Source organism: Meles meles, chromosome 11 (assembly GCF_922984935.1).
Source record: "Meles meles chromosome 11, mMelMel3.1 paternal haplotype, whole genome shotgun sequence".
In the NCBI taxonomy this organism is placed as follows: Eukaryota; Metazoa; Chordata; class Mammalia; order Carnivora; family Mustelidae; genus Meles; species Meles meles.
The window spans coordinates 64,771,286-64,786,312 of NC_060076.1; the positions used below are offsets into that span (position 1 = coordinate 64,771,286).

The 15,027-nt window shown below is 43.2% G+C and overlaps 1 protein-coding gene across 1 annotated transcript; it reads right to left on the reverse strand.

The window, feature by feature from the left end:
• Positions 1–516: 516 nt before the first annotated feature.
• Positions 517–7,436, reverse strand: LOC123952590 (spermatogenesis-associated protein 31A6-like). The gene is made up of 5 exons (XM_046021850.1): positions 7,387–7,436; positions 6,491–6,710; positions 5,287–5,344; positions 4,654–4,714; positions 517–4,390 (listed from the first exon to the last, which is right to left on the reverse strand). The coding sequence occupies exons 1-5, from the start codon at positions 7,434–7,436 to the stop codon at positions 517–519; spliced, it is 4,263 nt and encodes a 1,420-aa protein (XP_045877806.1).
• Positions 7,437–15,027: the final 7,591 nt, after the last annotated feature.

Below are 15,027 nucleotides of genomic sequence, written 5' to 3' on the forward strand. Positions count from 1 at the left end.
TTAGGCCCAGTACCCTCTCCCAAACTTCTATCTACTTGATTCTGACACTTCCTGGAGCCTGAGTGGGAATGTCCAGCCCTGTGATGCCTCTGTAAACTTATCCCCTACAGCTTTATAAAATTCTAGTAGTAGAACTTTATAAAGTTCAAGGGAGAGTGGAAGCAGGAGAAAAGTTGAACCAGATCTTGAGGTAAGTTCTTCATAGGTATTTCTCATCTTTTTAGAGTAGTTTTTGTTTGTATAATGACATTATCATGAAAAAAATGAAAAGATTCAAGATAAGGAGCAAGCCTACAATGCCCACAGCCAAACATCCTCCATGTCCCTCCCTTCTAAAACCCAAAGCATATACCAAGCACAGCACAAACAAAAGCAACCATACTACCTTCTTATGTGGGGAAAAACGTGTATATTGGGGAATATTAAGTATTTGGATGTGCTAAAGAGAAAAAGTTTTCTCCACATGGACTTTTTTCTTGGAGATATTTTCCTATCAGGAAAGACTAAAGAAGCATTTTATGGTTGACTAGACAAGATCCCTCCCTGAAGAAGACAGTGCCGTGGGCAGTGTTGATGGTGGCCTGGCACACCTGGCATCCTTGGCCCATACTTGCAGGGACTGACTGGAGACAAAGTCTTCTTGGGAGGCTGGGATGGGAAGTGCTTCAGGCCCAGCTGCTCATCCTTGAATCTTACACTTTTCAACGACTGTTGGTGTCTGGCCTGCCTTTCCCTGATAGAGCTACTTGGGTCCTTGGAGGTAGCTTGGTGACCATGAGCTGTATAACTCATTATTCTCCGTTGCTCTGGGTAGAAGGGAAGTCTGTGGTAGCAGACATATCCACATACTGGGGCTTGGAGTTCCTGTTTGTGCTCGTTTAACTTTGTGGTATGAAGTCCATGGTGAATTACCATTTTCTCCTCTAGAATCTGTCCAACAGTTGTCATGAGAGCCTGAGCCTCAGGAGTCTCACTGGACATAATTGATCTGCTTTTGACTGCTCCTTGGCTCTGGGCAGAGGCTATTATTGGCTTACATTTTTGCAGGGCATTCTGACCTTTGACTTTCTCACTGGGAAAAATCCATTGAAAAAAGCGCCTCACCCTTTTTCTGAAGAGGCTTTCAGGAGGACCCTGTTTCTTTTCTGGTGGGACCTGGATGTATCTGCTCCTAACAGAATCTGTTACTCCCCTGACTGGGGCAGGATGACATGTGCACTCAGCTTGAGAGGTCCTCAATTCCTCAAACTGTTCTTCATTTCCTGAGTTGAGCCTCCTATAGTCCTCTCTTTTATTAGTAGGGATGGTCATCTTGCTCTGGCTCTTCCATGAGTCCTGAAGTTTAGGGATCATGGGCTTTTGCTGCCTTAGGCAGCTCCTTTGGTCTGCTATGAAGCCATATAGCATCTGGGAAGGTACCGTGTCTCCAGTAGCTACTCTCTGGGGATGACACTGTGGCACCTGAGAAGTCAAGTTTTCTGCAGCAAGAAGCATGTTTGTAGAATAGTCTTGAAGCTGGTTCTCTGACTTTGTATTCATTTTGGACTTAAATTCACTAATCTCTTCATTAAGGCACGTCTCTCCAGGATCTTGGAAAACAGACATTCTAGAAAGTTTTTTACTGGTATCTAAATTGCCCATATGCACATTTATGGTTTGGGATTTTGTGAGCCCATTGTTTCCCAAGCACATTGGTTCCACTGCCTCCCTGTCCTTTTCAGCACTAAAACATTGCGATCCTACGCTCATCTCCAGCATTGCTACCCTATGGCAGGGGTCTTGTGAGGTCCAATCCATAATCTCCTCTTTTGGCTCATTCCTGACCATTGTTGAACTGGGACTCAACTCTAGGCTGTTCCTCTCAATGCATTCCACAGACCTGCTCTGCTGAGTGTTGTCCATGAAGTTGAGTGTGAGGGACTGAGAAAGTGGCCTGTTCTCCTGTCCAATCAGAAAGGTTTTTAAGGGCCCCTTGTTATTACCAGATGGGGCCCTTCCCAGCGCCCTCTGGATTTCCCCATACATAGGTGAAGGAGCAAGGAAAGGCCTTTCCAGGGTGGAAACAGATTCTTCTATTATTGCCTTCTTTCCCAGACATGCCTGAGAAGGTTTTCTCGGGAATTCAGCAAACTTGACCATTGAGGGGGTCCCAGACACACAGGTGGCTGCTGGAGCAGAAGCAAACTGCAGAATGGGTAAGGGTTGAACCTTTTTCAACTTAAAGAGATTTATGGTTTTGAGGACCTTGAGGGGTAGACTCCACCTGTGCCTCACCCAAAACCTTATAATATGTGCTTCCAGCATTTCTTGAATGTCTGGACGGAGGAAGGAAACCCTGTGAGAGGTATTCACATATGGTCTCCAACCCTTCAAGATTCCTAGATTTCTGATTTCCATGTCAGTGTTGGACTTGGGAAAAGCATGGTTGATAGCAAGACTGGTTTGGGGCACACTCATAGGCATACGTTCACTGATCTGCCCCAACTTCCTGCTCAAATTGCGTGTCAAGAGATTTTCTAGATTCTTATCTAAGCTTCTTAGTAAATCACTTCCTGAGTCACTCTGTGATAGCTCCAAGTCACTTTCTGACTCCTCAGAGCCCACGTCCTGAAACCTCATTAGTGAATTCTCGGAGGCCCTAGAGATATCTTTTGGGACTTTCCCCAAAATACACCCCAGGCCCTTGCCCATGCCCTGGCTTAGTTGGAAGCCCACTTTTTGTGTATCCTTGCTGCTTTTACCTGCAAATGCAGAGGGCCGTGAGGGTCCATGCTTACCCTTTGCCTGACATGTCCCTGGTAATTCATCCTTATGCTGCCTTAGTTCCAGAGACTCTTGGATCTTACGGGGCAACTCCCAACGGTGTTGAACGAGCCACTTTTGTAGGTGTTGCTCCAGTTGCTTACGGAGCTCAGGACTGATTGGAAAATTCTCAGGAAGGATGGAGACCACCCAGCTGTCTTCAGGAAGGTTGGAAGTGAAGACACTAAAGACCTCTTGAGATCTTTTAATTACAGAGGATAAAGCCCCACTTTCTAGTTGCTCCTGCAACAAAGGCCATTCTGGGTGTTGAATCTCAGTTGGGATGAGAAATTGTGACTTATCCTGGGCTATAGGGCAAGATATTTGACAAGCTCTAATCTGAGGCGAGGAAGATGATGATAGGATTGGAAGAGAGGACTGGAGATGATCCTGGGTCAGGATATGAGTGAGAGGTGAGTGTTGGAATTGGGGTATGGTTGAAATCAAGTGTTGGGATTGGAACTCCAGTTGGGATAGGGGCTTACACTGGGAAAGCAGTGGAGATAGTTTAGGCTGCAATTGAACTGGGCAGGCACTTGAGATTCCATTGAATAAGAAAGAAGGAGACTGTAGTGCTGAAGAGCTTTCAGAGATCCAGGCAGTAGCCACCAGAGATTCACTGTGTAGAGAGGGGAGGCCCCAAAAAAGTTGATTATATTTCTGTTGTAGATGGTCCCCCAAAACCTTAGGATATGAGAGCTGCTGAGGACCAGGCAACTTCTCTGGTTTGCCTTTTGTGCTCCAGAAGTGTTGGGGGCTTTTCTGCTCAACATCTAGTGGTTTCAAGACATTTCCCAAAGAATTCAAGTGGTAGTCAGGACTCATTTGTTTTGGATATGATCCATCTTTTTCTTTTTCTTTCCAAATGTTGATCTTGACACCCTCTGTGACTTTTATCTCCAGGAACTTCTGGTCATCAGAGCTGAGCAAAGAGGGACTTGCAACTCCTAGTTTATCAGTGGGGTTTCCCCAGAATGAGGCTTCTGGTGAGTGGTAGGAAAGGTGTTCGTGTTGACACTCATAATTTGATGAGGTTGAGAGGCACAGGGCTTTGGCAGTGGTGTGCCACCAGGACAGGGCTGAAATAGGACAGCTTGAGTGGCCAAGGTCTGAGGTGGTTGGGATAGGAAAAGCTGACCATGGGGTATGAGATGACCTCTGTGTAATGGTGCCCAGTGGGAGTGTCTTTGAGTCACACTGAGGAAGAGTCAGAATGGAGTTTGAAAGTTGTGGGGCAGAAGAGGTGGTCAGTGGTGGAGGGCAGGCCTCTGAATTAAGGGGACATGGAGAGGGAGGGGAAAGAGCAAGTGGCTGGGGTAAAAGAGGAAGAAAAGTCTCTGGTGGCCAAGAGACACTCAGAGATGAGTGGGAATGAACAGAAACTGAAGAGGTCTTTGGGCCAAGAAATAGAGGGCGCTGGGTTAGAGGAACTGGGGTAGCCAACAAGGACATGGCAGGAGCAGCAGCATCCACAGGCTCTCCGCATGGCTGGTGGGCTCCAGCAGGCGCTGCTTTGTACACCTCACCAGGGGAATCTTGACATAAGAGCTGATGAAAGCCACCCTTCTCAGGGAGCCTCCCCAGGCAGCTGCAGGAGACAGGAAGCACAAGCTGCAGCTAGAAGCTGACCAGGCAAGGCAGGAAGGGCAGGTTGGGCAGAGGTAAACAGCTGTGACCCAGAGCCCTCCACAACCTCCATGCTGACTTCACACTGCTCCTGCTATTCCTCCCAAGAGTTTCACCCACACCTTGTTCCCATGGCTCCCCTTCCCAGGGTTCCCTGTTGTCCCAGAGTCACATCATAGGCTCTGGGACAGAGGAGGGTCAAGGAGAGGGGGAAATATTCTTCACCTTTGCAAAAGTGAAATCAGGCTGCGAGCTCCCTCCAGTTCTTTCAGGCAATTTCTGCAAGCTGGAAATCAGGAAACTGGGTTACAGTGGTGAAAATGGGGCCTAAGGGTTTTACAGAAGACTGAGTGCAATATTTCTTTAGGGTTAAAGTGTTGGGTGATTAGACTATGGAGCCCAAGCATTGGTGCTCAAAGCCACAGGATCCTTCACAGTGATGGCAAGGCCTATGATGCGGGAGTGCTGCACTCTCCTAACCATCACCCCCCGGAGCCCTCACAACTGCTTCATTGGGGAGAAAGGGTAAGGGTCACAAAGGAATCTGAGCAAACTTAAGCCACTTATCTACAGTTGGACTTGGAGGTTCCACCTCTGAATCCAAGCATTATTGGTCCACTACAGCCCACACACCCTTGCCAGGCAACACCCATTTCAGCCCCAGCAGCGTCCATCCAAGCACAGAATCTGGGAAATATACGGTATCTGATCTCTTTCCCAGGACTCTCTTTGAGGGCTCTGTTTCCTGAGGGATGGTCTCTACACCTGGCATGCTCAGAGACTGTGGAGCTGGACCCTCAAGGGCAAGAAAGATGGAGGATAACTTGGGGCATGCAGGACTAAATGGTATAAGCTTACCTTTCAAAGCTCCACTTTTCTTCTTACTCCTGCTCCTCTTCTTCAGTTCCACCTGATGCTAATAGAAAAGATGAAGGGCTGGAACTCAATTCTCTCTTCTCTCTAGATGGTCTGCAAATGCTCACTTCTTCATGAACAGTATGAACAACTACATTCTACATTTATACATCTAATGGGGGTCTATGGTTTTCTTTCCTTTCACTCTTTTTTTAAAGATTTTTATTTATTTATTTGACAGACAGAGATCACAAACAGGCAGAGAGGCAGGCAGAGAGAGAAGGAGGGGAAGCAGGCTCCCCGCAGAGCAGAGAGCATGATGCAGCACTTGATCCCAGGACCCTGAGATCATGACCTGAGCTGAAGGCAGAGGCTTAACCCACTGAGCCACCCAGGTGCCCCCTTTTCCTCATTTTTAAAGTGGATAAAAATATTTTAAATTTTTCTTCATGATGCCTGGGTGGCTCAGTCGGTTAAGCAGCTGCCTTCAGCTCAGGTCATGATCCCAGCATTCTGGGATCGAGTCCCACCTTGGGCTCCTTGCTCCGTGGGGAGCCTGCATCTCCTTCTGCCTCTGCCTACCACTCTGCCTGCCTGTACTCTCTCTGTCTCTCTGACAAATAAATAAAATCTTAAAAAAAATTTTTTTTCTTCTTTGAAGAATACAAACCCAGATTTTCTATGTCAGATCACTATGGGTTTCTTTCATCGCTATTCCTCTACTCAAAAAGTATACACATTCTGAGAACTACAGGTCCTTCTCTGCTCCATCAGATAAGACTCTGTTTCCCAAGCTCAGAGCCCCAATCTAGTCCCTTAGAGGCTCTTCAGAGATCAGCACTGCCTCCAGATCGGCTCTGACACAGAGGAAGAGTTTACCTGAGGTAACTGCCACAGGAAGGGGAAAGTGGCTGGTGAAACAATGCTTAGGAGTCTGTCTTCCTGCAGAAAATGAACTCTTAGTATACAACCCTCACTCACTGGTCACTGTTTGTGACTTTGCCCTGGAACCCTCTACAACAGCTGGACTCTGGATCTGAGATCTTGAGATAGAAATCCTTGTGCCCTCTCTAACCCTTGCTGGCCTGGCTTGTCCCTAGAAGGATGATGTTCTATTCTGAGACTTCCTATCTCAGAAGTTTCTCAGGTGATTTAGAAATGGGATATAAGAGATAATCTCTGTTGGGGTTAGCCAAAGTTTCCTTACCTTCCTGGTGCTTCTATATTTCCTAGCTGGTGGTAAGGATGGATTACTCTGAAAGCAGGGGAGTAACAGAAGAAAGAGGCCAAGTCCACATAGGAAAGCAAAGATGGTATCAGTCACCCAGGGGGTGGGACTGGAGCTCAGCCAGGTGGTGCCAGTGTTTCTCAGAGAAAAGAAATTCTCCATCTTTGGAATTATGCTGCTGCCCTCAGGCAACTGAGCACTGGGACAGCGCTCAGGTTTGCATCACAGAGCTATGGCCTTGTCACAAAGGGTTCCTGAGAATGGGGGAGGGAGCAGTCAGAGAACAGGCTGGACCACCACCCCTCCCCCACCATTCAGTCCCACAGAACCCTGAAACATCCTGGGCCTTTTAGATTCATCCTTCCAACTCTACTCATATGTCAGAGAGACCTTTGCCAATTTTCCATTAATTCCATCTGGAACTCAGATATTACATGGTCCTCTTTGTTCATTAACTATCTTGTCTTAAAGCCCACCCTTGAAAATCTGAAGTTGACCCTAGGATTTTGGCTATTTTCCAAGAAATTTTACTCTCAAGATTTTCTCTGTGTTCAACTCCAGCTTCCCACATGTTTTTGTCTTGTATAAACTCAGGTACATAACTTAAATTTCTTTTGCACTTATTTAGTTTTATGAATTTTAGTGTTTTGTCTCATCTTCAGGAAGACATACACAAAATAAAATAATTATTCAAAATTCATAAATCAGCATATGAATGTTATAGTTAAAACTTCAAGTGATTTTTTTTAAGCTTGTAGTTTTTATAATTCTGAACTTAGTAAGGCTTTAAACCGGACAAAGACTTTTGGGACATGCTGGATATACACACGTGCACATGTACACACACACATAACCACACTTATCCATTCACAAACCAATCCAGTATTTCCAAATCCAAGAATCCACAATTTTCTACTGGGAACATTTTTCGTATGTTATCTTGACCTGGTTTTTATTCCATTTTTGTCTTAGTTTTAATTTTTTTTTCAAGTAAGTTTTGAAACATGTTGTCTTAGTCCATTAGGGTTTCTATAACAAAATACCACAGACAGGGTGGACTATATAACAAATTCATTTCTCACAGTTCTGGAGTCCAGGAATTCCACTACCATAGTGCCAGCATAATCAACTTCTGGTGAAGTCCCTCTTCCTAGTTCATAGGCAGAAACTTGTTGCTGTGTCCTCACATGGTGGGAAGGGGCTAGGTATATATAAGGAGATTCTTTTATACTTATATTTTTGTGTGTGGTGTAAGAAAGTGGCCTGGTTTCATTCTTCTGCATATGACTGTCCTATTTTCCCAACATTAATTGTTGAAGAGACTAGTTTAAACTTAAGTAATTCCTTACTTTCAGTGTGAAAGGAATGAAAATTTTCTTGGAAAGATATTCAAATATACAGGAAAATTAGCCATCATCTATTCAGTTAATTTTTACATTTAAATTCAAGTTAATTAACATGGTGTATTAATAGTTCTGAAGTAAATTTAGTGATTCATCAGTTGCATGTAAAACCCAGTGCTCATTATACCAACTATGTTAGGGTCCGTGATCAAAGGAATGAGACTGACACAAAGCGAAAATCAAGCAAAGTTTTATTTTGCGCCATGCATCAGAAACCAAACTGCATCAGAAACCAAACTGCATTAGAAACCAAACTGCATCAGAAACCAAACTGCATTAGAAACCAAATTGACCAGTAGGTGCCTGAGTCTTGCTGGGGACCACCGCCTCCCAGTCGCTGGGGTCCCTCCTGGAGGCTCCCTGCCTCACCCTCACAGTACCACAGACCCACTCCCGGCGTGGCTGCACTGTTGGCTCCTGAGAGTCTGCTCCTGATGGTGGCACTGCCCGAGGCGGTGTGGCTGCTTGTGGCGGCGCTGCTGCTGATACTCTGGCTCAGGGTGGCATCACTCGCGGCAGCGCCGCTGCCGCTGCTGCTCTGGGCGGTGCTGCTTGAGGTGGTGCCGCTGCCTGCTGCTGCTCTGGGCGGTGCCACTCGCATGGTGCCGCTGCCGCTGCTGCTCTGGTGCACAGGGTAGTGCCGCTCGTGGTGGCGCCGCTGCCGTTGCTGCTCTGGGCGGTGCACAGGGCGATGCCGCTCGAGAATCAAACCGACCAGTCGGGGCCATCTCTTACGCAGAGGCGACAATTACAAGGATGCCACTCCTGATGACAAAGAGGCAAGGATGACAAGGACAACAACCCCGACGACACAGACTCTGCTACCCATGATGCCACTCCAGCAAGGCCACTCCCTGGACGAGGCCACACACTGGACGGGGCCGCTTCCGACGATGAAGAAGCCGCTCTAGACGAGGCCGTTCAAGGATGGGGCCACATGCCAATGAGGCCACTCCCCGGAATGACGCCGCTCTGGTGAGGCCGCTCTGGACCAGGCCACTCCAGCAAGGTCACGGCTCGGAGCAGTGAGGCCGCTGGCAGCGGGGCTGCAACTGGGGGCAGCGAGGCTGCTGGAGGCGGTGAGGCTGGTCGCGGTGGGGCTGTGGCTCAGGGCGGCGAGGCCCCTGGCAGCGGGGCTGTGGCTTGGGGCAGCAAGGCCCCTGGCGGCAGGGCTGCAGCTGGGGGTGGCGAGGCCGCCGGCCGCGGGGCCGCGGCTTGGGGCGGCACTGCTCCCGATGACCCCGACGCTATCACTCCTATGACTACCCTAATGGCTCCCAAAGGCTACCCTAACAGCTACTCTAACGGCTCCCAAAGGCTACTTTAACAGCTACTCTAACGGCTATTCTAACTGCTATTCTAACTGCCATTCTAACTCCTCCCACTTCTCCAAGGGCTATTCTAACACCTCCTACTTCTCCCCCCACCCAGCCTCACAGACTGACCTTTATAGAGGTGGTTGAGCCCGGCCCACAGACGGGTGGCCAATGAGATTTCAACTCACCACAGTTAATATATGCGTACCCCACTGATTGGATATGGCTATCTGGCCTGGCCCGCCCCTATATCCGGGGTTTACAGTTCCTCTGCCTAATCAGGCCCCTACACCAACTGCCCTCATTAATGCCCAACACCCAATTAAACCATCCCCTGACCTGCCTCCTCTCCAGCAACCCTCAGTTTCTTCTCTATAGTTAAGAGTCTTTTATCATTTTCTTTCTGTTATTATTTTATTTTTCCTTCTCTTTCCCTATGTTCATCTGATTTGTTTCTTAAATTCTACATATGAGTGAAATCATATGGTATTTGTCTTTCTCTGACTTCTTTCACTTAGGATAATACCCTCTGGTTCCATCCATGTTCTTGAAAATGGCAAGATTTCATTCTTTATGATGGCTGAGTACTATTCCATTGCACATGCATTCACGCATGTGCACACGTACGCACACACACATACACAATCACTTCTTTATCCATTCATCTGTTGATGGACATTTGAGCTCTTTCCATATTTTGCATATTGTAGACATTGCTACTATAAACTTGGGGATGCATGTGCCCCTTCAAATCACTATGTTTTTAATCCTTGGATAAATACCTAGTAATACAATTGCTAGGTTATAGGGTAGTTCTATTTTTAACTTTTTCAGGAACTTCTATACTGTTTTTCAGAGGGGCTGCACCAGTTTGCATTCCCACTAACAGTGTAAGATGGTTTCCCTTTTTCTTCATCCTCACCAACATCTATTGTTTCTTCAGTTGTTAATTTAGCCATTTTGATTGGTATGAGGTAGTATCTTGTTGTAGTTTTGATTTGTATTTCCCTGATGATGAGTATATTGAGCATTTTTTTCACATGTCTGTTGGCCATCTGGATGTCTTCTTTGGAGGAATTTCTGTTCATGTCTTCTACCCATTTCTCGACTGGATTTTTTGGTTTTAGGGTGTTGAGTTTGATAAGTTCTTTAAAGATTGTGGATACTAGCCCTTTAACTGATATGTCATTTGCAAGTATCTTCTCCCATTCTGTAGAGTGCCTTTTAGTTTTGATGATTGTTTCTTTTGCTGTGCGAAAGCTTTTTATCCTGATGAAGCTCATTTTACTTTTGTTTCCCTTGCCTTTGGAGATGTGTCCAGCAAGAAATTGCTGCAGCCATGGTAAAAGACGTTGCTGCCTGTGGTCTCCTCTAGGATGCTGATAGATTCCTATATCACACTGAGGTCTTTGATCCATTTGGAGTTTATTTTTTTATATGGTGTAAGAAAGTGGTTTAGTTTCATTCTTCTGCATGTGGCTGCCCAGTTATCGCAACACCATTTGTTGAAGACACTCTACTTTTCCTTTGGATATTTTTTTCTGCTTTTTCACAGGTTAGTTGGCCATAGTGTTAAAGGTCCATTTCTGGGTTCTACATTCTGTTCATTTGATCTATGTGTCTGTTTTGATGATTACAGCTTTGCAATACATCTTGATATCAAGAACTGGAATGCCTCCAGCTTTGGTTTTCTTTATCAACATCCCTCTGGTTCTTTGGGGTCTTTTTTGGTTCCATACAAATTTCAGAATTATTTGTTCCAGCTCTGTGGAAAATGCTGGTGGTATTTTGATATGGATTGCATTGAATGTGCAAATTACTTAAGGAAGCATAGACATTTTAATATTTTGTTAATTATTTGTTCTCCTAATTTATGAGCAAGGAAAGTTTTTCCATTTCCTTGAGTCTTCCCAATTTCTCTCATAAGTGTTCTGTAATTTTCACAGTGCAAATCTTTTCCTTCTTTGATTAGTTTTATTCCTAGGTATTTTTTTGATGAAATTATAAATGGGATTGATTCCTTGATTTCTCTCTCTGCTGCTTTATTAGTGGTGTATAGAAATGCAACAGAAAACTGTGGGTTGATTTTTTTTAATCCTGTGACTTTGTTAAATTCTTTTATCAGTTCTAGCAAGTTTTTGGTGGAGTCTTTTGAGTTCTCTATACAAGGTATCATGTTGTCTGCATAGAGAAATATTTTTTTCCATTTTATTTATTTTTTCAGCGTAACAGTATTCATTGTTTTTGCACAACACCCAGTGCTCCATGCAAAACGTGCCCTCCCTATTACCCACCACCTGTTCCCCCAACCTCCCACCCCTGACCCTTCAAAACCCTCCGGTTGTTTTTCAGAGTCCATAGTCTCTTATGGTTCGCCTCCCCTTCCAATTTTTTTTTTTTTAATAAACGTATAATGTATTTTTATTCCCAGGGGTACAGGTCTGTGAATCGCCAGGTTTACACACTTCACAGCACTCACGATAGCACACACCCTCCCCAATGTCCATAGCCCCCTCCCCCTCTCCCAATCCCACCTCCCCCCAGAAACCCCCAGTTTGTTTTGTGAGATTAAGAGTCATTTATGGTTTGTCTCCCTCCCAACCCATCTTGTTTCATTTATTCTTCTCCTATCCCCCTAACCCCCCATGTTGCTTCTCCATGTCCTCATATCAGGGAGATCATATGATAGTTGTCTTTCTCCGATTGACTTATTTCACTAAGCATGATACGCTCTAGTTCCATCCACGTCATCGCAAATGGCAAGATTTCATTTCTTTTGATGGCTGCATAGTATTCCATTGTGTATATATACCACATCTTCTTTATCCATTCATCTGTTGATGGACATCTAGGTTCTTTCCATAGTTTGGCTATTGTAGACATTGCTGCTTGCATAGAGAAATATTCGACTTCTTCTTTGAAGATATCAGTGTCTTTTATTTCTTTTTCTTGTCTGATTGCTGAGGCTAGGACTTCTAGTACTATGTTGAACAATATTGGTGAGAATGGACTTGTTCTAGACCTTAAGAAAGTTCTCAGTTTTTCCCCAAAATGATGATATTAATTGTGCATTTTTGGGATATGGTCTTTATGATGTCAAAGTATATTCTCTCTATCTCTACTTTGTTGAGGGTTTTTATCAATAAAGCATGTTGTATTTTGTCAAATGCTTTTTCTGCATCTATTGAGAGGATAATATGTTTCTCATCCTTTCTTTTATTAATGTGGTATATCATGTTGATTGATTTGCAGATAATGAGCCACGCCTGCAGCCCAGGGATAAATCCCACTTGGTTGTGGTGAATAATCCTTTTAATGCACTGTTGTATCTGATTAGCTAGTATCTTGTTGAGAATTTTGGTATCTGTGTTCATCAAGGATATTGGTCTGTAATTCTCCTTTTTAGTGGGGTCTTTGTTTGGTTCTAGAATCAAGGTAATGTTAGCCTCATAGAATAAGTTTTGAAGTTTGCCTTTCATTTCTATTTTTTGGAACAGAAGAATAGACATTAATTCTTTTTTTTTTTTAATGGTTGGGAGAATTCCTTGGAGAAACCCTTCTGTCCTGGACTCTTGTTTGTTGGGAGATTTTTTATTTTTGCTTCAGTTTCTTTGCTGGTTATGGGTCTGTTTATATTTTCTATTTCTTCCTATTTCAGTTTTGTTAGTTTATATGTTTTCAAGAATTTATCCATTTCTTCCAGATTGCCTAATTTGTTGGCACATAGTTGCTCATAATATTCTCTTATAATTGCTTGTATTGCTGCAGTTTTGGTTGTGATCTTTTCTCTTTCATTCATGATTTTATTTCTTTGGGTCACTTCTCTTTTCTTTTTGATATGTCTGGTTAGGGGGTTATCAATTTTGCTAATTCTTTAAAAAAACAGCTTTTAGTTTCATTGATCTGTTCACTTTTTAAAAATTTCTATATCATTTATTTCTGCTATAATCTGAATTATTCCCCTTCTCTTGTGAGATTTAAACTTTATTTACTCTTCTTTGTCCAGCTCCCTTAGGTGTAAGATTAGGTTGTATATTTGATACTTTTTTGTTTCTTGAGGAAGGCATGTATTGCTATACACTTCCCTCTTAGGACCACTTTGCTGCATCCCAAAGGTTCTGAACTGCTGTGTTTTCATTTTAAATTACTTCCATGTGTTTTTAAAGTTCTTCTTTAATTTTTTGGTTGATCAATTCATTCTTTAGTAGGATGTTCTTTAACCTCAATGTATTTGTGGTCCTTCCAATTTTTTTCTTGTGTTTGATTTCAAGTTTCATAGCATTATGGTCTTAAAATATGCATGGTATGATCTCAGTCTTTTTGTACTGTTTGAGGGTTGATTTTCAACCCAGTATGTGATCTATTCTGGAGAACGTTCCATGTACACTCGAGAAGAATGTGCATTCTGCTGTTTTAGGATGAAATGCTCTGTATAAATCTGTTAAGTCCATCTAGTCCAGTTTGTCATTCAAAGCTCTATGTTTTCTTGTTGATCTTCTACTTAGATGTGTCCCTGCTGTGAGTAGGGTGTTAAAGTCTCCTACTATTACTGTATTATTATCAGTTAGTTTAAGTTTGCTATTAATTGGTATTTGGTTGCTTCCAAGTTAGTAGTATAAATATTTATGATTGTTACATCCTTTTGGATAAATCCCTTTATTATGATATAGTGTTCTTCTTCATCACTTATTATAGTCTTTGTTTTAAAATCTAATTTGTCCGTTGTAAAAATGGATACTCCAACTTTTTTTTTTTTTTTTTACATCCATTATCATGATAAATGGTTCTCTACTGCCTCACTTTTAATTTGGACATGTCTTTGGATCTAAAATGAGTCTCTTGTATTTGAAAATGACATATCAGATAAAGGACTGGTATCCAATATCTATTAAAGAACTTATCAAACTCAACACCCAAAAACCAAACAGTCCAGTCAAGAAATTGACAGAAGACATAAAAAGACCCTTCTCCGAAGAAGACATATAAATGACTAACAGACGCATGAAAAAATGTTCCATATCACTTGTCATCAAGGAAATACAAATCAAAGCCACAATGAGATACCACCTTATACCAGTTAAAGTGGCTAAAATTAACAGGACAGGAAACAACAAATGTTGTCAAGGATGTGGAGAAAGGGGAACCCTCTTACACTGTTAGTGGAAATACAAGCTGGTGCAGCCACTCTGGAAAACAGTATGGAGGTTCCTAAGAAGTTAAAAATAGATCTAACCTATGACCTAGCAATTGCACCACTAGGTATTTATCACAAAGATACAGATATAGTGAGAAGAAGGAGCACATGCACCTCAATGTTCATAGCAGTAATGTCCACAATAGCCAAACTGTAGAAAGAGCCAAGATGTCCTTCAACAGATGAATGGATAAAGAAGATGTGGTACATATATACAATGGAATATTACTCAGCCATCATAAATAATGAATACCTACCATTCATATTGACATGGATGGAATTGGAAGGTACTATCCTAAGTGAAATAAGTCAGTCAGAGAAAGACAATTATCATATAGTTTCACTTATATGTGGAAGATAAGAAATAACACAGGATCATAAGGGAAGGGATAATAATGAATGAGAATAAATCAGACAGGAGACAAACCATGACAGACTCTTAACTCTGGGAAATGAAATGAAGGTTGTATAAGGGAAGTTGCATGGAGAGATAGAGCAACTGGGTGATGGGCATTAAGGAGGACACATGAAGTGATAACACTTGGTGTTATATGCAACTAATGAATCATTGAACACATGGCTAACTGAATTTAAATACATACA

Coding starts and splice junctions, on each gene's coding strand:
- LOC123952590 (XM_046021850.1), bottom strand. CDS start 7,436: ATGTTCCCAGTAGAAAATTGTGGATTCTTGGATTTGGAAATACTGGAT. Junction 5,345..6,490: donor AATATAGAAGCACCAGGAAG/GTAAGGAAACTT, acceptor CTTTTCTATTAG/CATCAGGTGGAACTGAAGAA. Junction 4,715..5,286: donor GAAAAGTGGAGCTTTGAAAG/GTAAGCTTATAC, acceptor CCTGATTTCCAG/CTTGCAGAAATTGCCTGAAA.